Source organism: Gymnoscopelus braueri (genome assembly GCF_963280865.1).
Source record: "Gymnoscopelus braueri genome assembly, chromosome: 20".
In the NCBI taxonomy this organism is placed as follows: domain Eukaryota; kingdom Metazoa; phylum Chordata; class Actinopteri; order Myctophiformes; family Myctophidae; genus Gymnoscopelus; species Gymnoscopelus braueri.
Genome location: NC_137622.1, coordinates 33,960,581 through 33,986,730, shown reverse-complemented (window position 1 = coordinate 33,986,730; position 26,150 = coordinate 33,960,581). Strand labels below are relative to the sequence as shown.

Below are 26,150 nucleotides of genomic sequence, written 5' to 3'. Positions count from 1 at the left end.
ATCTACAAGATCTGCTATTTTCGGCTAATGTTCCCCTCAGGATAGGGCTGCTAGGATTCAAGTGGTTAATGTAAAAAATACAACATCCTATCAGAAAAGGATTTTTGTGGGGCACGGTGCCGCAGTCGGTAGCGCTGTCGCCTCACAGCTAGAAGGTTCTGGGTTCGATTCCCGCCGGGGACGCTGTGGGCGCTGGGGGGCGTGTCCTCTCCTCCGCGTCATCAGCGCCCATACCCTAGGTGGGGTTGATGAAAGGGCCTACTCTGTGTGGAGTTTGCATGTTCTCCCCGTGTCTCCTAGGGTAGTTAATACCCGCGCTACGTCCTACCGGGGAAACTCCCCCCTGTCAGGTGACAAGAAGGTCAGTTGGCTCTCATGTATTGAAGGAAGCATGAGCTCGGCCCTGGCCTCCCTAGGCTGTGGGGGACTGGTGTAGCGCTGGTGTAAGGCTGGTGTAGCGCCCAGGATCACTTAGGAAATTGGCACCGGGTGAAAAAAATGGGTTACAAAAATTGCGGGATAAAAATGTAAGAACTTTTTTTTTTTGTGGACCCCCTGTAGTAACTCTGAGGACCCCCGAGGGGTCCCGGACCCCCTGATGAAGACATCTGGTCTAAAGTTTAACCACTTAAGTCCTATATACTTTGTTGTACAACGAATAGTGAAAATAGCCAATCTACAACCTCACAACCCGTCCCAATGTGACAGTGTTTTTTTTTTTTTTACATTTTGGAAGATTTTCCCCTACAATGACATGCCCAAAAATAGGGAGACCAGGTTGAAAGTGGTTAAAACTTAAAGAAACAAGACACAAGTCATAATAACTCAGTCATACAGTACGTGCTTCTGTACCAAATTGCAACTTTCACCAAATTGTTCAGATGCTGCTGCGAGCTGGCAGGAATTATGAAGTCCATGACTCGGTAACTGTACAACTAATTAAAGCAATTTCCTCATTTTGGATCAATTGCTACCAAACCTGACACACTGCATCTTCAGATCCAGAACGTGTTTTTTTAATTATCCAAAATTCTGCCCACAGTGCATCAAAATGGTTTACTTTAAACAACTACTGCAAGTTCATGAGACTGCAAGTCTCTGTTTTTACTGTCTCTGGTGTTCTTTAGTTGCTGTTTTTTACAAATGTACGCACACGCACACGCGCACACGCACACGCACACATTCTGTGGCCTGTCTGGAAAGTTTCTCAGGTCACTGTGTCAGGGTTGACTGGCTGGACTCTGCAGGGTGGCGAATGGGGGGCATATCTAACAGGTGCACGGAGGCTACTGTCCTCTGGGGCATGTGTGTGTTCTCTGCCTGCGCTCTCTCCATGGCAGTAATGCTCCCTGTCTGTCCAGAGCCCCCCGGGGGGGAGGGGGGGAGTGTGTCTACATGCCAGACAGTAGGACAGCTCCCAACAAGGCACAGGCCGGACACACGGTGAATAATGCAGACGCTCGTGTTAGTCTAATTCTACGTGAGGCTGAATTCAGGTGTGAAAGTTCCAGAGAGCCAGGTGTATGTGGAGCGAGGGAGGCAAGGGGAGGGAACAGTGTTGCCAGACCTGATTGCGAGAGAAACGAGCAATCAGGTCTATGAAAACCAGCCCAAAAAGAAGCGACTATTAGGCCACATGAGAGCTTTAAACCTATATACGGTACATCGGCTATTTGAAAATAGAACATCTAAAAGCTCACGACGCGTCGCGTCAAAACTAATCTGAAAAAAAAGAAGTAACAACACAAATCTTGTATGGGGGGTCCCTGGCACAAAACAAAAGATATCAGGAAACAAGCCCAAAGTCGCTTATAATAAGCATAGATAGATGGCAACACTGGAAGGGAAGGGAAGAGGAAGGGAAGGGTAGGGCGAGAGCTGTTGTCGCCTGTCCACCTGGCCATAGAGCGGTCTCTGCCCCCCCATCCTCTCTCCCACCATGCCAGCCTTTGTTTCACGGCTAATGCTCCAGGTTAATTGCACAGGTGACTTTTCTGTGGGGGAACAGATGGGCTCAAATGTGTTCAAAAACAATCCACAGCAGCAGGAAAATAAGGAACTTGTTGTTTGCCCCCCAACCCCCCCTCCCCCCACACACACACACACACTCGCATACATACACACACACACACACACACACACACATACAGACGTTATTTTTTTTCTCCCCTCTGCCGCGGTCGTGGCGGGTGTTGGGGGGGAGGGGGGTGGGGGGTTGTGGGTAATCTCGAGCACAGCTCCTCCCCCTCAAAGTGGTTTCAACTCATCAAGCCCAGGGCCTGGAAGCTCTCATTAGATCTCATTACGGTCGCAAATTAGAGTCGGGAATCGTCCACTGGAAGGCGAGCAGGCGGCATGTAATAGACATCTCTCCAATATCCACTTTCTCTTTGGTTAAACCGTTAAACACTGCTTCGGTTGTGGGAGGGGCGCTCGCCTCGCTTCTGTGGAAATTGGAAAAGAATGTGTTTTGCGGGCAGCAGCTGAAGATGCCACATAATATGACTGTAATGCGTGGTTATTTGTTTTGTACGCATGCATGCTTTTACCAAAGATGCGTGTGCTGTTTTCAAATGTTGCAGTTAACCACGTAAGCCCTATATACACTTTGCGAAAATAGCCAATCTGCGAGCTCACAAAGCATTGTACATTTTTTGTTACAAAAAATATTGCTATTAACCACGTAAGCCCTATATAGGCCTACTTTGTCGTACGGCCAATAGCGAAAATAGCCAATCTGCGAGCTCACAAAGCGTTGTACATTTTTTGTTATAAAAAATATCATTATCGAAGTAAATACATAAATGCAAGTATTTTCTTTTTTCCCTTTTTATTTAGTCTATGATAATGACATCATTGAACGTGGATAACTTTCCACCGCTTGGCTGTTATACTCCTGGCACTTATGGTGTCACGAGCCGCCCCTTCTCATTATGTATCGGACGCACGTACCGTCCTCGCAGAGGCAGCGTGCAGCGGACACACATCAGACACACATCAGACACAAGCCTTTAGAATTCTGAGCATTTCTTTGTCTTCTCTTTTCCCCCAAGTATCCTGTGAGGGGGCTAGTAGCATGTGAGCCATCAGAAATTGAGTTCTCAATCGATCCGGTGTGTTTTTTCTCCCGGTGCACAACATGGAGAGGAGATGACAGATAGCAAATTGAATTTATGAACAGGCTCTGTTGACACTGCTGCATAATTATAGGGATGCCAGGGCCTTCGGTGTTTAAAGAGGGAGCATGCCGCCGCATCTAGATGGATACCGAGGCCCTCTGCTTATTGGGACAGAACCTCCGTGTAACCGTCGTTATGCGACAGCTTCTGTGCTTCTTCAGTCACATTCACATCTCACGTTGAGCTGTCAGGAATATGAAACACAAACACCTACAAGTAATTTTACTATGCTTAGTTCAGCACTGGCGTGGCACGCCAAAAATAGCCAATCTACAAGCTCGCCTATTTTACAGTACGCGGGGCTTAAGTTGTCCTTGAATGAACGATGTCTTTTTGTGCAGCAGAGCCTGTTGAAATGCGTTAGTGGTCCGTTGGACAGGCTTTGGCTAGAATCCTCCGACACCTCTAAGTGATCCTGCCTTGAGTGGCCATGAGCATAGGTCACTCTGTTTACACCAGTTGGAACACACACAAACACACACACACGCACACACACACACACACACACACACACACACACACAACGTGGTCTGCACTACAGAGCTATAAATTCACTGGGCTTGTCATTGCTAGACTTGTGTTGGTTGGCATTAGTCATGGAGAGCCGGTACCGTTATAAATAAATAATGCACATGTATCAATAACAAGGTATATGCAGCCTTGCGGTGCCTGAGCTTGTGTTGTGTGTCTGCTTGCTCACTCGCACGCGCACACGCACACGCACACACGCACACGCACACAGAGACTACACTTGCTTGCATACTGCAGTGTATGTTGTAGAAATAATTAAATGTCAGTGGGCTCGGGTCGTCAAGTATCTGGGAGGGAGCTTTATGACCCCATGTCTCTCCTCGCTCCACTAGTCTCTCTCTCAATGACCCTCTCTCCTCCACATGCACCAAACCTCAGCCTCACAGGCCCTCTTCACTTCCTTTATTCCCTCCCTTTATCTGCCTCTCCCTCCATCCCTCCCTATCTGCTCTCTGTGACTCTTCTCTCTCTCTCTCTTTCTGGCTTCCCCCCTCAAACCACCCTTTACTGCTTTCTTCCTCAGGAGTGACATTTATCTATGCCCCCTCCTCTGCCCCTCCTCTCATGTCCTCTCCTCTCCTCTGCTCTCCTCTCCTCTCATCTGGTCTGGTCTGGTCTCATCTTGTATTCTCTCCTGTCCTCTCATCACCTTGCCTCTCCTCTCCCCTTGACTCATCTCCTCTCCTCATCTCGCCTCTCATCTCTTTTCCTCTCCTCTCCTCTCCTCTCCTGTACTCGGTGGTGTAAAGTAACTAAGTACATTACTCAAGTACTGTACATAAGTACACTTTTGAGGAATTTTTACTTTACTGGAGCATTTACCATTTTCAGTACTTTTACTTCTACTCCACTACATCTCAGAGGCAAATATTGTGCTTTTACTCCACTACAATTATTTGAAAGCTTTAGTTACTAGTTACTTTTCAGATATTGATTATTATATTATAAAACATAAATTAACCACTTTAGTCCTATTTTATACCTAGGCTATTTTAAAATAGCCGATCTACAAGCTCACAACGCGTCGCATCGTGACGCGTTGTGAGCTTGTAGATCTGCTATTTTCAAACATTTTAGTACTTTTACTTTTGGTACTTTAAGTATATTTTGATGCCAATTCTTTTGTACTTTTACACAAGTAACATTTTGAACACAGGCCTTTTACTTGTAATAGAGTATTTTTGTATTGTGGTATTGCTACTTTTACTGAAGTAAAATATCTGAGTACTTCTTCCCACGACTGGGTAATGGTGGAAATGCTCTCTGTTTCAACTCTGAATACAGCAGTCTACCTCCATCATGCAGTTGCTGCCCCCCCTGTAAGCTCCAAATAATCCTGCATTCTGGCAGTGCCCTATAGTCTAAAATAAGGCAACATGTGTCCTCGTCGAGGGCAATTTGGCAATAGGCTTGATGTTTTAGGTCCACAAAAGCAGTGGAAGGAGCTCGAATAACCACAAATACAGACCGTGTGCGCGTGCTGTGATTGATTCACAGTGACATCGGTGCTGTACAATAACTCGGAGGGGGTGAGATCCTTAAATTGAAGGTTTGAAGCCACAGAAAGGCAAGCCATGAATTCTGATCAATGGCATGAAGGGAAAAATAGCTCTGTATACCTTTGCAAGTTTGTTGATCTGCTATTTTCTGCTATAGATGCTATAGATCTGCTATAGATCTGATATGGATCTGCTATAGATGCTGTTGTAGATCTGCTATTTTCAAACATTTTAGTACTTTTACTTTTGGTACTTTTAAGTACATTTTGATGCCAATACTTTTGTACTTTTAATCAAGTACATTTTTAATTTTGAACTTTCCCTGTAACAGAGTATTTCTATATTGCAGTATTGGTACTTTTACTCTCCTCTCCCTTTCTCTCTGCTGTTGGCTGCGGCCTCTCCTCTCCACTATCAGACGGTGTTTATTTCTTTGTGTTTTTTTAGGTAGAGAAGAAGCTAATCTGATGTGTGAGGATTTAATGTTTTTTTTCTGTGTGCCAGTCCTGCTGAGAGCGCATCCCCTTGTTATCCCTCCCTAATTAGAAAATGTAATAGTGCCGGGGCGTAAATATATTAGAGAGTCGGCCAAATCCCCCCAGGGCTCACTGTTACACTTGGCACCGCCTCGGGGTTCAGGTACCAGCTGATCGCCAGCAACAAGGTGGCAGGAGAGCTGAGATGAGAGGATTGAAGGGATGAAAGGGGAGATATAGAACAAGTGTGCCTCTCTTTCTCTCTCTCTGTCTCTCTATCTCTCTCTCTGGGAAGTAGAGTTTTGTGGAGCTTTACTCTGCTCTTAACCATTTTATTTTTGTTACCGATTACAGAAAACTAAAACCTCACAATGCGTTGTGAGCTTGTAGATCTGCTGTTTTTTGCTGAATGTTCACCCTATTTTCACCGCATGTTCACTTATTATGACTTGCCCGGAATAGGGACACTATAAGGTTCATGTGGATAAAGGGTTTGCTGTTTTAAGATAGTTTTGAGGCTTTTTCTGCCTTTATTGATAGGTATACAGCAGTGTTGATTTCGTCGACTAAAACTATGCGAATGTTCGTCGACTACCTTTTTTCACTGATGAAAACTACATAAAAACTAAGCTACGGTGACTAAATCTAAGACTAAATATATTGACAATTTCGTCAACAAATAAAAACTAGACAAAAATGTTAGTGAGGGACTAGTGGAGAAGAGATCCAGTAGAACTAAAAGACATGTCATTTTATGTTTGGTTGCGCTCTGGTGTTGCGCTCTGAAAATAGCAGATCTACAATCATTTCAGATGACTAAAATATGACTAAAACTAAATGGAATGTGATTCAAAAGACTATGACAAAAATGTAATCAAAATTTGTTGTCAAAATCAACACTGGTATACAGTAGACTGTAGGAAATGAGGAGAGAGATAGGGCGGGGGGGGGGGGGGGGTGAAACGCAACAAAGGTCGTCGGGTTTGGGACTCGAACCCGCGACACGCTGTCAGGCTGGATTACCAGCCTAGGTGCCCAGATGGCTACGCCAGCCGCCCAGGCCAGGTTTTTGCTGTTTTAACAAAAAATCCTAAAAGTGCAACAAAACACAAAAAAACACAACCAGCCATGTTCCCCTCTTCCGCTCACTTTAATAAGATCATTAAAGGACCCAAAGGGCTGTCTGTGGAGGTGCCCGCGCCAAGGTGTTTCATCACTGGGAGGGTTTGTCAATGTCTCGGGTCTTAGCCCATCTTAACCCATTTAGAAGGCAATTTCCTGTGAGCGCGGGGGATCTTGCCTCTTGAGGAAGATCTCAGGGCGTAAAAGGTTAGCTTTTCTGTAATTCCCCGGCACACAATCCAACACTCCTCCTAATGAGAAGCGGATGAATATTTGCCCCAGGTTTAACAGCTCAAAAATAAGGCAACGGTGAACCGCAGGAACGAGTCGGAAAAAAACTCCTTCTAATGTGGGAAATCTTTAGGTAATGAGGAGCGTTTGCCGGGAGCGCTAAAGGTGTACTGTAAGTACACGCAAATGATCTTAACTCTGTAGTTTTATTCCCCTCCAAAATGTTAATCATCTGGATCTCCGGATCCACATGGGAAAGCCGTGGATCTCGGCTAATATCAGTCATCTATGACGCCAGTCGTCTATTAGCCTCGATCTCCCAGGCTTTTATTTTCCTTCGCGTTTTGCTCAAAAATAAAAGCCTGGACCAGCCTGTTGACGTTCCTGGAATAGGAAGTGGGTGATTTCCCCCAACCAACCAGAGTGCAGTGGGCGGCGCTCCAAATGTTGTGACGTCAGGGCTCTCAATGCTGCACATTGGGGGAGGAGACAGGATATCAGACGCGCTAGGGCAGCCTAGTCGTCTATGAGTGCATATGACATATGTATGACTCCAACTTTGGGCAATGCCAGATTAGAGCCCCATTGACTTCCATTATAAAGTTATTAATATATATTTTAATAGAAAAAATATATGTGGAAAAAATACACAGTACATTCTCTCTCTCTCGCGCGCGCGCACACACACACACACACACACACACACACACACACACACACACACACACACACACACACACACACACACACACACACACACACACACACACACACACAGACTGGCAGTGTGCACAAGAAATATGATGCTGATCGGTCCAGCATTTTGCCGAGATTATTAGCCCCGGACACAGACAGACTGACCCTCCTATAGACTGCATAAAAAGTATTGTAAAGACTATAAAGTAAAGACTGCATTCACCCCCCCCTCTGTGCATTAGACGTAGGATTTTGTAGTCTAACAGTTAGACGCTAAAAGGCCCACAGGCTGGAAGCCGTGTCGCTGCAGATTGCCTCGGTGCAGAGCAGAGGTCTGGCCTAGCTTGAGTCGGTGCTGCATGGGGCCCGATAGGACATAGTTAATGGAGCACTGGCAGGTGACTGGGGAGTATGTTTCCCCTTTTAGTCATTTTGCTTCTTTTGTGTCTGCAATCCTCCCCTGAACCCCCAGTCTAGGAAAGGCTCCTCTAGTCCTGGTCATTACACATGATGAATTGTGCTACAGTTAAGCTAGAAGTAGGACAAATTGATCAAAGTGTCAGGTGCCCCCTGTGATGTCTAGGTCTCCAAGAAGAAGGCAGTGAGGAAGGAGCCTGTCACAAAGTTTCCCGTGCCAAGGTGGTTGCAGGATGAATGTTTACCTGCCACTTACGCCGTTCTGCTTCGTGTCAGACGTACAATATGTCCTTGTTAGCCTACATAACGAGAAGGAGGTGGCTTAATGATCCCCGGGAGTTGATACTGTTATAGTAGCTGCCATTTTGCTCGCCCTACTCTTTGGGGGCCAAAGCAGGTGAACGCCATACCGCCCCCCTTTCTAAACCAATGAGCTGGTGCTATCAGAGGTGTATAGCAACTGCAATTTGAGATAAGCACTTACTTGGCTCTGCTTTGGTTCTGTTCCCGATAAAACTGGTCTAATTAAGCTTGATTTAATCGGGATTGCTTTTAAGCACAGCACACGGCTGAAACAGATACTTTGATTTCAGAGCAGCCCTTGGGAAGGACTTGAGGAAGAAAGAGACGGAATGAGATACAGTTTTCGAGAACAAAAATTAGTGCAAGTACGAATGAAGAGTTGTTGTTTTTGTTGAATTTGCATAAAGATTTCTATTCTTAGTTGTTGCTGTCTTTTGTCTTCCTCGCCGCTGTAAATGATTGCAGGTTGGGTGGCTTTGTTGCTTGAAGGGCTTGGGGTAAAAAAAAAAAATGAGAAAAAAAAACACGTTCTCACACGCCGCCAGAGTCTCTGCGGTAATGGCGAGATATGGTGGCATTTCCTCAAATTAATTATGTACTAGCTGTGTCAACGTGTTGTGTTCATAAATTCAATTTCCCTGACTGTCATCTCTCTTTGAGCATGTGCAAGAAACGGTGAGATTGATCGCACCCACCCGGCTCTCTGGTGAGAGTGTGCCGGGTGGTGAAAGCAGGCAGTCATCTCATCCAGTCATTTCCAAACAACCACCTCTCAACCACAGCCCGTAAGCAGAATGAGGAGAGAGACACAGAGAGAGAGAGAGAGAGAGGGACAGAGAGAGAGCCACTGTGGCCCCGATGGTAAACATTGGGGAAGAGTTAGTTCACTCATGTATGCAACATGGATTGATGGCCAAGTCTCCAGCTCGGCCATAAGTCATCCTAATGATCCCAGTTTAAAATAATGTCTGTGCTGGAACCCAATGATAAAGAGCACTGCCCCACTGACTCATTAGTATTGGGGGGCGGCGGGGGTAAAGATAGACGACCCAGATATAGGACCTAAAGCTTATTTCCCAGCCCCTTTTTTTTCCTCCCCCCCCCCCCATTGAGCGATATGCTGCAATGTGTGCATGGTGTGGGCCCGGTGCACGTGCCTTGCCGTATCGTCAGCCTTCACAGCACAATTTCCATCTGTGGTGGGAAAAAGTACTCACATTCTTTACTTAAGTAAAAGTATCAATACTGCAATGTAGAAATACTCTGTTACAAGTAAAAGTCTGGAATTCTAAATTTACTTGAGTAAAAGTACAAAAGTATTGGTATCAAAATGCACTTAAAGTACCAAAAGTAGAAAGTTCTCATTATGCAGAATGTCCCATTTCAAGTCTTTCGAAAATAGCGGATCTACAAGCTCACAATGCGTCGCATCGCAACGCATTGTGAGCTTGTAGATCTGCTATTTTCAAATGGCCCAAATGCATAATGAAAGTGTCTAATGTATGTTTTGTAATAATAATCAAAATCTACAAAGTAACTTGTAACTAAAGTTTTCAAATAATTGTAGTGGAGTAAAAGTACAATATTTGCCTCTGAGATGTAGTGGAGTAGAAGAAAAAGTATTGAAAATTGGAAATACTCCAGTAAAGTAAAAAATACCTACATTTTACTTAAGTACAGTACTTTAGTAAATGTACTTACACTGTTACTGTGGTTACTGTACACCACTGCTTTCTATCGAACTCTCTCTCTCTCTCTCTCTCTCTCTCTCTGTCTCTCTCTCTACTGTGTCCCCTCTCGTGGTGCCCACAGCCTCCACCTCTCCAGGCTGCTGCGTGGCTCCGCCCGTCCCACCGGGCACTCGGAGGAGTATATAGCGGGGCAAAAAAAGGGGGGAATGTTTTTTTTTATCTTCTAAAGGCCCGGTCGGTCCCGGTGTCACTGATGGTGGAACGGTGACGGAGTGCGCGGGTATTGAGCGGCTCCGCACTAAATCTTGGTAAGGAGCACTTAGCTCCCCTGTGTTAGCCACAGAAAGAGTATCTGTCAGTGGCCATCAGCGGATGCTTTCATCCCGCTCGCTCCTCTGCCTGTATTAGCTCTTCTCTGCGTATCTTTTCCTCCACTCTGGAACACTCAAGGGGGAGGGCGGTGCAGGGCGTCAGGGCCTCTTCCCTTAAAGGAGTAGTTCATACACAAAAAATATTTGATCTAAAAGCTATTTCCACTGAAGAGATTTGGTGTAGAGGGGGAAAAACGAGCGGGCCAATTATAGAGCCCTGAGGGACTCCCGTCAACTGGGGTTTATATAGGTTTAAGTGGTTAATAATAGACTTGTCTGTATAGTGCGAGTCTCTCGAGCCTCGCTCTGTGTGCTGTTAAGTGATGGGTTAAGATGCAATCCGTACATTTCGTGTCCTAGCCGGGATTCGAACCTCGGCCCCATTATGTGTGTGAGCGCCACATGTTCTACTAGTAAGCGAATTCAATACATCAATCTCTTTTGCATGGCGGTGGATAATATATTGCGTTTTGAGCTTCATGCAATACCACTTGTCAACCAGTATTATTTTATGTAGCATAATATCTGATGTTTTTGCATGTCATACTTGATGTACCGTACATTATAGAGAATTGGTTCTAAATATAGCGTCACAACCATTTTAACCACTTTGTCCCTTTATATGTTGGCTATTCAAAAATAGCAGATCTACAAGCTCACAGCGCGTCACTTCGTGCCATGCTGCGAGCTTGTATATCTGCTATTTAAAAAAAAAATCCAAACATTTTCGATATTTTTCAAACATTCAATGTCGAAAATGTTTGGAACATTTTTTTTTTATTTTGTATTTTCTTTAACACAAATATTCTCTTCTGTGGTCCCTGACACAAAGCATTTTCAGATGTGGGGGGTCCACGGCCACATACATATCAATTCGGGGGTCCTTGACATGAACTAGTTTTGAGAAGCACTGGTATATAGAGTGTTATTTTTAACTCTCTTCTCTCCTCTGTGCTCCTCCTTGCAGACGGTGATGAAACCGGCGTGATGGACAGCTTGATGGAAGCCCTACAGACTGGCGCCGCCTTCCGCGATCGGCGAAAACGGACCCCACGCAACGGTAAGACAGCCAGAACACCCTGTCCCACACCTTCTGTCTCCCTCACCTGGCTACCAACACCACCACCCCCCCCATGGAGATGGTATCTATACTCCTATCTGCCTGACGGAATGCACAGTAAAATCCTCCTTAGTGTTCATTTATCCATTTGTTAACAAATGGAGAGAAATATAACCAAATGGACCCATTTGGTTATATTTGTAGGCTACACTCTTTTTTTTACAAAATATACCACAAGACTAAATGAAAGAAAAATAGACAAAACAAACCAAAATGAGACATAAAACATAACGAAACCAAACGATAGACAAGAACAAACTACTGATGGCAGCATCATACTACAATCATCACTTTACACGGACAATATTACAATATTTGTACACTCTGAGTTGAATTAATATTAATTCTCGATCAACTGACATGATTTACAGCAATATGAGCCTTCTTCTCCAGTCTAAATCATACATATTGTACCCACGTGTCTTGATGGATATGTTTCATATTTACATTGAGTCACGTCACGTGTCTGAGTGTGTGTGTGTCACTCAGTATGTCTATAGCGAGCTTTGATGATTCATACACCATATCTATCTCTCTCTCTTTCTCTCACACACACACGCACACACACACACACACACACACACACACGAGTGGGACATGAGCACATGAAACACCCTGTGCCTTTCATTAGCGAGCCATTGTGTCCCTTTGCCATTCATACAGTTCTCATTACAATACGGCCTCACTGCCCATGGCAGATACAGTGGAGTGTCATCTTTAAGGTCATACTAACCTCTTTAGCCTTATTTTTTTTATCAAGGAACATTTTTTTATCACAATTTTGGAAAAATCTTCCCCCTACAATGACATGCCCATCATCATAGGGATGCCGGGGGGTTAAATGTGGTTAATATTCAGCCATGAATGCACTTGGAAAGTCACCTGGCAGAAGTGACGACGGGGTCACCTCGTCATCAGCGGTGTCCTGGAGACGGGCCAGCGTCCGGGGGCCACCATGGGCCCTATCGGTGACGGTGGTAGACCACAGCGAGAGGAGAAGACTCAAAGCAAAGCAGTTCTTGTCTATACTGCTGTGTGTGAAACGAGAGAGTGGTGTTATTTGTAAGAACAGGTGCTACCTGAAGCAAAACAGCAAAAATATTTTTACATTAAGTTATGCAGCTCTATCCTCCCCCATTTGCTGATCATCTGAGGTTGTCTCAACCGAATGTGTTCAAGCATTGTTTTTAGTCTCGTCTCATGCTGTTCTGACTTCTGCATGTGCGTCTCTCTCGGATTTGGCAGACTCTACTCTACACACTGCAACATCACAGAGAGCGTATAAAACGGTTCGGTAACACTTTACTTAAAGGTTGGGTCTATAATGCATTATAATCACATTTATAATACATTATAACACTGTTATAAATGTTTATAATCGTGCATCAGAGCTTGTAACAAGGTTTGTGAAGTATTATAACTTATAATAATATAATTTTGTGCTGGTCATAATGTATTATAAGCTCAGTGGAACAGCACATTATAACTACTACTGTTATAACTACTAAAGTGTCTGTGTTATAAGTTATGGATAATTATAAACATCTATAACACGTGTTATGAAGCATAGTGCATTATAATGCATTGTAAATGTGATTATAATGCATTATAGACCCGACCTTTAAGTAAAGTGTTACCTGGTTGTTATAATGTGCTGTTCCACTAAGTTTATAATGCATTATGACCAGCACTTATAAATTGTATTATTATATATGATTAAGTTATAATCATAACTTCATCAACCTTGTTATAAGTTGTGATGCGTAATTATAAATATTTGTAACTAGTTTTATAATGCCTTGTAAGTGTGGTTATAACGTATTATGGACACAACCTTAATATAAACCACTTACCAAGAGTTAAATTTAAACTCAGGATTTCACATGCAGTGCATTCATCACAATTAACAACTGTGCCATTCTTCCCGCAATAAAGACAGAGAGTTTGCATTGCCAGCGAGTCTCGCAAGCTCGCCAGGCGAATAGTGTACATTGTCTATAAATTCTAAGCATATATCCGGTATTCCTCCTCCTCCTCCTCGGGAAGGCTCTCCGCTGTTGACTTAGCCACCGCACACCGCCGAGATATATGCTCGCCCGTTTCTCAGGCGCCGTTAGGCTGTGGCAGGAATCCAAGAAGCTGTAGAGGAATCGAAAATGACACATGTAGACATTTTGTTGTTTTACAGTACAGCCACTCATATAATAACATTGGTTGCTGCTCGCTACTGTGACAGTGGGAAGACTCATAACCAGCGAGCCTAGCAAGCAGCTACTGTCACACACAAGTGCAAGTCCCTCTACCTTTATATGCTAGCATCTGCTAGGACAGAGTATTTGTGACACCGTGTCTCTCCGATCTCTCATCTTGGGTCTACCACCAGTCTCCCTCTTCGTGTGTGTGTGTGTGTGTGTGTGTGTGTGTGTGTGTGTGTGTGTGTGTGTGTGTGTGTGTGCGTGTGCGTGTGCGTGCGTGTGTGTGTGTGTGCGTGTGCGAGAGAGAGAATAAGAGAGAATGAGAGTGTGAGTGAGTGAATAAGGCAGGCCTAATGAAACAGTTACTTCATGTTTGTGTCAAACACAAACATGCAGTCCTGCCCAGTGATGCTGGTGTGTGGTGGATCCACTTCTCCCGACAGTTCTCTGGCTAACCATAGAGAACATATCCTCGCTGTCGTCGGGTGGAAACCGTGTATGTCCTAAACTGTTAACGGTTCGAAAAAAAAACAACCTGTGTTCCAATGCTCTTGTTAGTACTTTTCATTGGTTCAACATGTATAAAACCCACAGACTTAACCTCTTTCCAGACTTAATCACAACAAATGTGAAAGTGGCAAAAATAGCCGATATACAAACTCTACTGCTACTTTTGTGTTGACAAAGTAGGGTCTTAACCCGTTAAGACCTGAAGCCGATTCTACAAATGTTTCTATATCAGTGGTGCTCAAACCTTTTCATGTCAAGGACCCCCGAAATGATATGTATTTAGCCGCGGACCCCCATCTCAAAATATTTTGTTCCAGGGGGTCCTAGAAGCAAAGATTTCAGTTAAAAATGTTTGCATTAAAAGATTATATAGATTTGCACACATTTTCACGATTAAAAATAAATAGCAGATATACAAGCTCGTAGCGCGGTGCGCTTGTATATCTGCTATTTTTTAATAGCCAAAGTGTAAAATAATGCTTTTTAGCTCAAATCAAAAAGTGACACAGATGCGTTCCAGGGTCTTAATGGGTTAAATAAAAAATCCCCCTGGATTTTGGAGATACAAGGTTCCTGCCCAACAGCGACGATACATATCCTTGCTGACACACAACTAAATCGCTATACACAACATTAACGACGGACATCGTGTCAGCAAAACTCGCTGGCTTATCAAAGATTATATCCAGCCCAACCACGCCACGGATTGTTTCGGATGCTATGCTGTAGCCTCAGAGACACTGGCAGTAGATTACTACTGTAAATAGCTTTGTCTCCCGGAAAATCAAGCATATATGAACGAACAGGCCGAGAAAAATAAGAATAGTCCTTGGAAATGCTAATAATTATTTAATTAACCCCTGGCGTCCCTATTTTGGCCATGTCATTATTCGACAAATAGCCTTGGCCTATGTTATTTATAATTGGCGTATGCCAGTGTTGCACGCCGGTGAAAATAGCCGATCTACAAGCTCACAACGCGTTTCGATGCAAAGCGCTATGAGCTCGTAGATCGGCCTATTTTCAATGTATGCCGGGGTCAGACATGAATGTCGAAATCTATCTCTTTCAGAGGTGAATTAACACTCAGGACTCTGCTCTGCTGATGAACAATCATTTTGTTCATTTACAAAATGACTCATCTGAAAGAAACACACAGTTCCACAGGACGTTAGTGATTATAAAATAATGACTGTTATTAGCAGCATTACTGTTATGACTGTTATTAGCTTTCCCAAAGGCCTTTCAGACACAAAACGCTTTCAGCAACATTTTGAGGTCTTGATTGTTCCCGCTTTATTATTCAGGTCAATAAAACCTTCTACCGTATACCGTCAGTATTGGACAGTGTAACAATCTGACTTAAAATCTGTCATAAAAAACATCCACACACAACACAGTCACAATCTTTTGTTCATCAACAGTGTCACTAACAAAATGACACCAAAAACACATTTGATTCAGTCCCCTGCCTATACCTCTGACTTGGTTCTTTTACAATGATAGAGCACAAGCTTGTGTGTGCGGGTGTGTGTGTATGTGCGTGCGTGTATGTGCGTGCGTGCTCATGTGCGTGGTGCTCATGTGCGTGCGTGCTCGTGGGCCTGTGTGTGTGTATATGTGCTCAGACTGTGCTTGTTATCTGGCAACACTTTGGGAGTGGATAATTGGTGCCAAACATCTGAAAACGACTCATTTCTGATGTCTCTCTCTTTCTTTCCATGTTTTATTTTCTTCCTTTTTTTTCCCTTTTCCAACCTCCCTCCCACTTCTTTTTCTTTGTTTATTTATTTTATTATTATCCCCCCCACCACCCCCCCCAATCCCCTCTTGCAGGTGATCAAAGCCCCTCCAGTCCGTCCTCTCGGTGGCCGGGTGCTAACTATGGTAACAGGACTCTAGGTGTGTGCATTCAACTCTTCTCCTCTATATCTCCTGTCTCCTCCTAACCCCGGCATGGACCTGCCTGCCTGCCCGCCTCCCCGCCTCCCCTCTCCCCCATTTGCTCTCCTTCTCTCTGCTGTCATGACTCATGCTTCCTTCCACTCCGAAAACACAACTCAAGCTGAGCTGCTCTACTGAGTCCGCAACGCTGCCGCCGAGTTACTGCCGCTCCCCGCTTTTTTTTAGCGAGGAACAAACAACAACATACGAACGCTCAAGCGTCGGAGACCTCCGTCTGCCGCCTGATGATGAAATTGGCCTTTAGTTTTTGCTATACTTTTGATCCGAGGCATTTAACCCTTTCAGACCGAGAACGCATCTGTGTCATTTTTAGATATCTTTGGGCTATTCAAAAATAGCAGATCTCTGCTATCTTTTTTAAAAATCATGAAAATCTGTGCAAATCCTTTTTTCTGTAGCGCACATTTTTAACTCTGTTACAACTTCTGGGGGGTCCCTGGAACAAAATATTTTGAGATGGGGGTCCGTGGCCAAAATTCATATAATTTTGGGGGTCCTTGACATGAAAAAGTTTGAGAACGACTGATTACACCAACATTATTAAAAAAAAAATTAAACAGGATTTAGAAGACATTTGTAGAATCCCCCAGAAGCAAAGATTTGAGTTAAAAAAAATCGCTTTAAAAGAATATATATTCAAAGATTTGCACACATTTTCACGATTTTTCAAAAATAGCAGATCTACAAAGCTCATAGCGCGGCACTCGGTGCCGCGCTATGAGCTTGTAGATTGCTATTTTTGAATGGCCCAAAGAAATCTTAAAATGACACAGATGCGTTCCCGGTCTTAAAGGGTTAATCTCACAGCGGAGCTGCACATATAATGTACTTTTCTCTATGATTCGGGGGCGTGCGTTATCTCCGTAGAGCAACTTCCACAGTGCACGTCTAACTAGCCTCTAACGTCCTTCTGTTGCTGGAGATTGGCGCTGATAGAGCATGATGTGACTTGTCATCCCGGTCCTGTGGCTGTGTGTGTGTGTGTGTGTGTGTGTGTGTAGGAAGCGCTGTGTTAAGGTCTGTAGGCCTCCACTCCCCCCCCCCCCCCCCCCCTCCCTGTTGCACACACACACAGTGTTTCTGTGAGACTCCCCTCCTCACTCTTCTCTCCGGCCTCTGGTATTCGTCTGGTAAATGTCAAAGCGTTGTGCAACAGCACCCCAGAAATACTCCCTTCTAATGGATTCTTGCCTTTCTGTGCCCTGGCCTACTTTGAAACAACTGTGGCTGAAATTGATTTATGTGTTCGCTTCAACAGATTGCATCTCCGCGTGGAGTATGTGTTGCAACCAGTTGTCTGTTGCCCTTGTTTTTGCTTCCCCCGTGTTTGTGTATGTAGAATGTCTGCATGTTTGTGAAATATGTGTGATTTTTGGGTGAGTGTGTGTGAGCACTGTTGATAATATGTGATCATCAAACAAGCAAAACAATGAACAATGGTTTGTATCCTACTATAATTCTACAAAGTTCTGTGAGGGTGGTGTGGCCCAAAACTCTTCTGCCCGGTTCTCCTCAGTGGCTGGAGCAATTGATCTGCATTTGCACACAGCCATTGACCATTACCATGTGCATGGAACAGCGAAACCCGCTTTTCGCTTTCCCCAACCGTCCGCTGTTTATTAGCGTTTTTGTGTTCGCTGGCTCCCCGGGTTGCCAGATCATGTGCGCATATCCCCCCCACGGGTATGGACTAGTTACTCTAATTATTCATTCTGCAAGATAACTGGTGTTTTTTTCATTTGTTTGTTTGTTTCATTCCGTAAAAATGCGTACAGTAAGTACAAAAGACAGCTTCAAATCTTAATCACACTTGGCGTTTGGAGAACGTGTTAGCTGTTTGCAGACATCTCTTTTAAAGATATATGCCATCTGTTTTGACAGCCGCTGTATGTACAAGTACATTCATATGGTGCGGCAAAAACGTGGACGTGAATTGTCGTGGGACTGTAATTGCATTGCATTGTGTTGTGTTGTATGCCTTCATTGTTTTGTTTTCCTGAATGTATCGTTGCTTAACTGCTGCTTTGTTCTGAACGCACGCACATATGTGACTGTGTTGTGTGATAAGTTTGGACATGCGAGATTCCTGTGGGTTTGCTGATGATGACACCTCAACAGCTAGACGGAATGTCTTTATAAGTGGCCTCCCACAAAGCGCACATTTCTTTCCAAAGTACTGCAGCCGCAGCAAGAGCACATTATTATTATGCCAGTAAAGAATGCATTACATTGTGAACGTTGTCAGTTTGTTTGATAACGGAACCCTATATACGATAAACAGCTGCACGCCGCGGCTCTTCTGTGGGGTGATGAGAGGGGAGGATGCTCTTGACGTCTAAATGGAATCTGTAAACGAGTTTAGTGCATAATATTCAGTGTTGGAGATATTAGTCTCATCTTGTGGGTGGACCGAGAATTAAAGAAATCCTGAATTTGCCCAAAAACGAGGGAAGATTTGGTCATTAACGAAAAAAGGATGTCGCGGAATCACCAAAATCAATCTCTGGGTTATTAGTTTGCTGTTGGCGGCGATATGGTCAACTTTTTGAGTGGCAGCATAACTGTCAGATATTGTATTCTCTAGGTCAGTATGATGGTTCTAATATTTATCGTGTTTTCTGTTCCGCACAATCTTTCATATTCTTTTGTTTTATAGTGAATGGTGTTTTGATGCGGGGCCTGAGAAAAAAATGTCAGCCCTTGAAATCCCCATGCCTAGAGAAGGCTCTCTAAGCAGCACTATTTCACCCAGTGCACAGAATCTGCTCGTGCCTGCTTGTCATGTCTGTTGTAATCTCACGCTTTAAAGCTTGATTAACCTCCTGTCATCCTCAAACGCGCCGCACGCCACTAGAGAGACTCTCTCCGAGTCACACAAGAGCCTCGGCTTCACGTCGGAGGAGTTCATTTAAAACCCCCAGAGTGGCGTTCTTTGTGGCCCCTTTAGGTTAAACTGTACTCCAGTGTACTTCCCTCAACAGTCTTCTCTCTAGGCTTAGTACAATTCTGGGCACTGCCAATCACGATTACACCCCCAATTCCAGAAGCATTTCCTATTTCCTTGTCTCCATTTTGTATCAAATTGAAACCTAACCCAGGAGGGCCCACAGCCGTGCGTTATGCAATTACGCCAGCCAGTCCTAATTCTACAGACGGAAAGTGGATGGATTGATAGTGGATGAGTGGAGCCAGCGTTCTGCCGTGGGTTCACTCTCATTGCATCGTAGACAGACGATGTGTTTTTGTACGTTGGGAATCAAATTGGTTTGATGGTATACATTACAGAAGCCGGGGTTTTACAGAGGCAGCGTGTTTTTCAAAATTAACCCATTTAAACCGGGAACGCATCCATCCGTGTAACCACTTTATCCATTTTGTATTACTTTGGGCTATTCAAAAATAGCAGATCTACAAGCTCATAGCGCGGCACCGAGTGCCGCGCTATGAGCTTGTAGATCTGCTATTTAAAAAAAATCTTGAACATTTTGTGCAAATATTTGAATATATATATATCTTTCAAAGGGACATTTTTGCTTCTGGGCGGTCCCTGGAACAAAATATTTTGAGTTGGGGGGTCCGTGGCCAAATACATCAAATTTTGGGGGTCCTTGACATGAAATAGGTTTTAAGTGCCACTGATATGCTGTGTAGCAACATAAGTTTTTTCAGAAAACTGCTAGGATTTAGAAGACATTTGTATGATCCCCCCAGAAGCCAAGATTTGAGTTACAAATGTTAACTTAAAAAAAAACATATATATTTAAAGATTTGCACAACGATTTTTCTAAAATTGCTCATAGCGCGGCACTCTATGAGCTTGTAGATCTGCTATTTTTGCATAGCCAGAGAAATCAAAAAACACAGATGCGTTCCCGGTCTTAATGGGTTAAGCTTTTGGTTCGAATAAGGTCCAAAAACAGCATGCGGGCTCGTCTATCCCCCCCCCCCCGAGCCCCCCATCCCCTCTTCCCATTCTGAGCTACTGTAGTACCTTGGGTATCTGGCAGGGAGGATTGCTGGGTACGAGAGCAAGCAGCAGCTCTCTCTCGTACATCCTGGCGCATCGATTTTCGGTCAACGATGAAAGCCACAGAATCAGTGGGCCTTTCATACTGGGGGGCATCCCAAAAGACACATCAATCACATTTCAAAAAGGGATCCGGGCCAATCTTATTTATTTACAGCCCCTTTCAAAGTCATTAAGATCCCAAACCAGGCCTCCTCCGCGCACAGTTTGGCCATCTGCCTCTTCTCTCTCTCTCTCTCTCTCTCTCTCTCTCTCTCTCTCTCTCCCGTTTCAGCCGCGCAGGTCTGTCCATCAAAAAGTACAGCGTGCCGACCTCACACCTGCACTTCGTCTCATAAGGACCCTCTCTGTAATTGGCCAGCGAGGGATCATCTTGCCCCCTGTTAAAAAGACAAAAAAAAAGAAGGAAAAGGAGATGCTGTGATATAATGCATGTCAGGGTTACGGGATTTGAGCCCAACTGTCTAATCCCCCCCCCCCCCCCCCCAAACCGAGCGGTTAATCCAGCCGGTCAGGCCAGAGAGTGGGGCCCCCTGTATGTTTAATGAAGATTAAATTACCTATTTTCTCTCATGAAAGTTTAATGGCAGAGAGAGAGAGAGAGAGAGGAGGATGAATGTAGGAAGAGGCAAAAATGAAAGGACCAGAGAGTGAAGTGACACGTAGAGGAGAGAGAGAGAGAGACAAAGACGAAGGGTTTTCCCTCCCCTTATTCTTTTATTATCTCCATGCACAGCCAATCCCATAATAAATGATCCTCTAATACCTTTTACGTATTACCTCTTGTGTTTGTTATCCGTGATGTGACCCTGAACTACGACAGTGCCACGCCGCGCCGCTACGCTCAGTCTGGGAGAGCTGCTGCTCCCTTATCCTGCGTCTGATCTGGGGGGGGGGGAAGAGGGAGAAAAAAATATAATTCACACGTTTGTTTCAAATTATATCACAGGATGCGATAGTGATCGTAAATCCCTCAGCAATTAATTTGCTCACACGTGTGTTCCCACGTATTATACCCCGGCGCTTTTTATCTTTCCCTCTTGTTGTTGTCTGTCTGGCTCTCATCATTCTGCTCGTGTGTGTGTGTGTGTGTGTGTGTGTGTGTGTGTGTGTGTGTGTGTGTGTGTGTGTGTGTGTGTGTGTGTGTGTGTGTGTGTGTGTGTGTGTGTGTGTGTGTGTGTGTGTGTGTCGGTCGCGTGTCTCTATAGTGTGTTCTTCAAGTTAATGGTTGAAGCCCTTTTGCCACCAGAAGCTCAGGGGCCACCACTTCAGGGTGTTGATAGATGTTATTCATCGCACCGGGCCCCCAGGGGCGGCTCCTGAAGGAAGTGGAGCTAACGTGATTTGGGGGCGAGGGGACCCAGAGGGAAGTTGCTGCTTCTAGCTTTACGGGCGGCTCGGCTTGGCTCCGTAGATGTGAGATATCAATAGAGGGGACGGGGGACGGGACACTGTGCACTGCCGAGATGTGCCGCCTGAAACCTATCACCTGTTTCCACGTAGATAAGAATATTTATCAACAGCCAAAAAGGGGAAAAAAAAGGCAGGTCGTGTGGGGGGGGGGGGGGCAGCTATGGGTTTAGGGAGTTTTTTTTTTAACCCATTAAGACCTGAGGCCGCGTCTAAAAAATTCAAAATCCTAAATTTTTTTGGGAAAAAAATATAAAAAAATATTTTTCACGATTTTTCAAAAATAGCAGATCTGCAAGCTCGTAGCGCGGCACTCGGTGCCGCGCTATGAGCTTGTAGATCTGCTATTTTTGAATAGCCAGAGAAATCTAAAGTGACACAGATGCGTTCCAGGTCTTAATGGGTTAATGTCCAAGGGCGTACTCGACGCCAGTGTCCCTCCCGTGGACCCCCCCTCCCGAGCACCTCATGCCTGCCCGGTCATTTTTCATCCCAGCAAAAAAAAAAGTGGATGAGGGTTTTATGTACCGTTTGAGCACCCTTAGCGCATAACTGATCTGTCGTTTGCCTCCAACAGGAGAGGACAGTAAAATAAGCCGAGTGTGACACAGATCATTTTTAGGGGATAAATCACAATCCCGATAAACGGCCGTCTGTGTCTGAGAGAGAGTGGACAACAGAGGGTTTTTTTCCCGCCTGTATGCCCAGTGCAGAATTCCCCACCCTGGCTGTTTAGTTTAGCAAGAGGCTGCTTGCTTTGGAGCCGTGTGTATGAGAATTGAAGGGTGGTTTATACTTAGTTGTGTGCCAGTGTTGCGCGCTCGAAAATGGACGATTTACTAGCTCACAACGTGTTGCCGCCCAACGTGCATAAGATGTGGTGTGAAGCTAGTGGCAGTCCACTAGTGAAGAGGTCAAAGAGTTTCAGTTGACCCTCTACTAGCTCAAACAGCTCAAACGTGTCTGTTTCCATAGGGAAGAGAATCACGTGTAAATAAATGTCTGCAAGCTGAAATATCACTGTAGGTCAAAGGATAGCAGCAGTGGCTCAGTCTCTGTTTGACTGAGGAAAAACGAAAGTTATTATTTTCTCTGATGCAAGTTGTCCCTGTTGAGCACAGACAAGTCCTTCTACCTTCTGCTGGCTGAAGCGCGCTGGACCTTTCTTTGCCTAGCAACAGTGGCGTTTTCCCACATGGTGTATAAAGCCTCATCTGTACCTTGTCACATGACCGTGTCGCCAGTGGTGGAAAAAGTAAAAAAAAAAATGACTTAAGTAAAAGTATCAATACTACAGTGTAGACATACTCTGTTACAAGTAAAAGTCCGGTAATCAAAATTTACTTGAGTAAAAGTACAAAAGTATTGGCATCAAAATGTACTTAAAGTACCAAAAGTAAAAGTACCGATGTCTTTTGAAAATAGCAGATCTACAAGCTCAAAATGCGTCGCATCGCGACGCATTTTGAGCTTGTAGATCGGCTATTTTTAAATGGCCGAAATGTATATAGGGCTGAAGTGGTTAATGTATGTTTTTTGATAATAATGATCTAAATCTGCAAAGTAACTAGTAACTAAGTTTTTAAATAATTGTAGTGGAGTAAAAGTACAATATTTGCCTCTGAGATGCAGTGGTGTAGAAGTAAAAGTATTGAAAATGGGAAACACTCCAGTAAAGTAAAAATTCCACAAAAGTGTACTTAAGTACAGTACTTGAGTAAATGTACTTAGTTACTTTACACCACTGAGTGTCGCTTGTCGAAATATCTCCCCTCTGCTCCCTGTCCCCCCAGCGAGCGAATTCTACAGTCCTGCCTGCTTTTTCAGAAGTCAATGCCCTGCAGTAGCTGAGTAATGGACGTTCTATGCCCAACATTGTCCATCTCCGTGGGTTACAGGGCCTCATTGATGTGAAAAAGGACTCGGCAACCAAGAATTGTGAACCAAAAAGTCCCTACTTCTCTGCTTCAATAATACAGCTACAGTCCGTGGTTCTGTTTTATTTTTGGTTTGTGTTTTTTTGTCTCCTCTCCTCATCCACTTTCCAAACGCTATTGGCTTTCAAGTAGGTGGGCAGTTATGAAAGGTCACCCTAAGTGTAAATTGTCAATACTGGATCAATTTGGCTGGGCAAATATTCTTCAGAGGCCCAGTAATGGAAGGTTTTATCTTATTTCTACCCTGGGCGCATTCACACAATACGACTGATATCGTTCATTGTTTGATGAATTCCTAATAGTCCTATGAGTCTCGGGGCTTAAAGCCAAAGGAATGCCTTTGAAAACCAAATATGAGGGAGGCGGTGGAAACAACCGTCCCCAAGGCTGAGAAATTGCCCTCATAATATTCCAATGGAATCTCACCCTGGCTATCAAGCTCGGCTTTTGAAGGATGGGCGCAACTTGCGTCGGTTGAATTAAACCTTATTTATCGCCTATTAGGCCTACAGAGGGGCCAAGCGATGATCAGCTTGGCAGAGTGAATAAAAGCTCAGTGGAATAGGATGTAGTTATGTGTTTCGGTGCGCTGACAAGCAATGCCTCAGTCTAATGATGGTCACCTTTATCATTCTCTTGTTGTTGCTGTTTTTTTATATATCTTTTTATCCCTTCTGAAAATGCGCCGGTTGTTGCCGTAAAGAAAAAAGGTGTCCAGGCTAGCTGAGTGTCAGACGATATGTGTGTGATCTGTCACCCACACAATGATGTGGAATTAATATTTTAGTTTCCCATTTTCCAGGCTTTATATGTGTAATAAGGAGGTATGGCTAAGTGGAGGCAGGCTGGCAGGCCCAGGCTATGAGTGATAATGCTAATACCGGAGTGATAGAAAGATAGAGTGTGTGCGTGTGCGTAGTGTGTGTGTGTGTATGTACTGTATGTGCGTGCGTGTACTTGTATTACTATACTTGTGAGCGCCCAAATTTGAGAAATAGACATTGTGAGATGTGAGGATAATTTTCCTGGCCCTCAAAAGAAAAAGGGTTTTAAGGTTAGAAATATGTATTAGTTAGGGAACATGGTACGGCCTTACATTTAGGAAAAGTTTCAGGTGTAAAGTGCGTGCGTGCGTGGGAGTATAAGGCAAAGTAGAGGATTTCAATTAAAGGCTAAATGCATGTTGAACACAGTGTTGAACATTCTGTCTAATACTGTATTCTATCTTTAATGGATGTATATTTTAGTTATTCTCTGCCGTTTAGAGACCTTGGATTTTTAATTCACACCTAATTGTGTCACAGCATAGGTGATTTTAGTGCAATTTGAAAAGTGTTAATTAACTGAAATACCACATTTTGTGTGTGTGTGACACTACTGAGGTGACATTGAGTAATAGTAATTTCAGTGTGCTAATTTTGAGATGACCCGCTAGGTCAACGCAAGCATTTTATTACATGATACAGTATTCCAATCAAGAACACCCCCATGGCAAATCCAACCACAATGTAGACAAAGTACCATGACGAAATTCTCACTACCTGGTGCTCCGGTGGAACAGTGGCAAAGTACCTGACCACCAGTGGTGTAAAGTAACTAAGTACATTTACTCAAGTACTGTACTAAAAGTGCAATTTTTTGGTATTTTTACTTTACTGGAGTTTACACACACACACACACACACACACACACACACACACACACACACACACACACACACACACACACACACACACACACACACACACACACAGTGGTGTAAAGTAACTAAGTAAATTTACTTAAGTACTGTACTTAAGTACAATTTGAGGAATTTGTACTTTACTTGAGTATTTCCAATTTCCAATACTTTTACTTCTACTCCACTACATCTCAGAGGCAAATATTGTACTTTTACTCCTCTATAATTATTTGACAGCTTTAGTTATAGATTGTGATTATTATTACAAAACACACTAACCACTTCAGCCCTATATATCTACAAGCTCACAATGCGTCACGATTGACACATTGTGAGCTTGTAGATCGTCTATTTTCACACAAAAAAATAAAAAATAAAATTGAACTTGTGAAATGGGACATTCTGCACAATGAGTACTTTAACGTTTTGTACATTTTGATGCCAATGCTTTTGTACTTTTACTCAAGTAAATTTTGAATTTTTTAATGGCTGAATGGCATAATGACCAAATTAGGAGATAAAGGGACAAATAATTGACTATTAAAAAATCTATATGAAATGTAAGGAAATTCTCACTTCTCCTTTTTTGTTCATGGTATGCTGTGCTGTAAGGTGATACTTTCAATTCATTGCAGTTTGGAACTTAAGTGTGATAGAATGTGTGAAACATATAGGCTACAGTAGCGTCATAATAGGTAATTCCATAATATAATTTAACGCTCTGTATGTATTTTGAGCATAATTACAGCATTATCTTCCATAGGAGCTCTGCACTTGGACCCCACTATG

General features: G+C 43.8%; 1 protein-coding gene across 5 annotated transcripts in view; it reads left to right on the top strand.

Moving 5' to 3' along the window:
- Positions 1–26,150, top strand: part of diaph2 (diaphanous-related formin 2) — a 688,393-nt gene that overhangs the window by 601,123 nt on the left and 61,120 nt on the right. For 3 of the 5 annotated variants that reach the window (XM_080415256.1, XM_080415257.1, XM_080415255.1), the window contains 2 exons: positions 11,484–11,576; positions 16,178–16,243. In XM_080415256.1, coding sequence (XP_080271382.1) covers positions 11,484–11,576; positions 16,178–16,243 — 159 coding nt within the window. The remainder of the gene's footprint in view (positions 1–11,483; positions 11,577–16,177; positions 16,244–26,150) is intronic. The other 2 variants (XM_080415259.1, XM_080415258.1) reach the window with 1 other exon arrangement.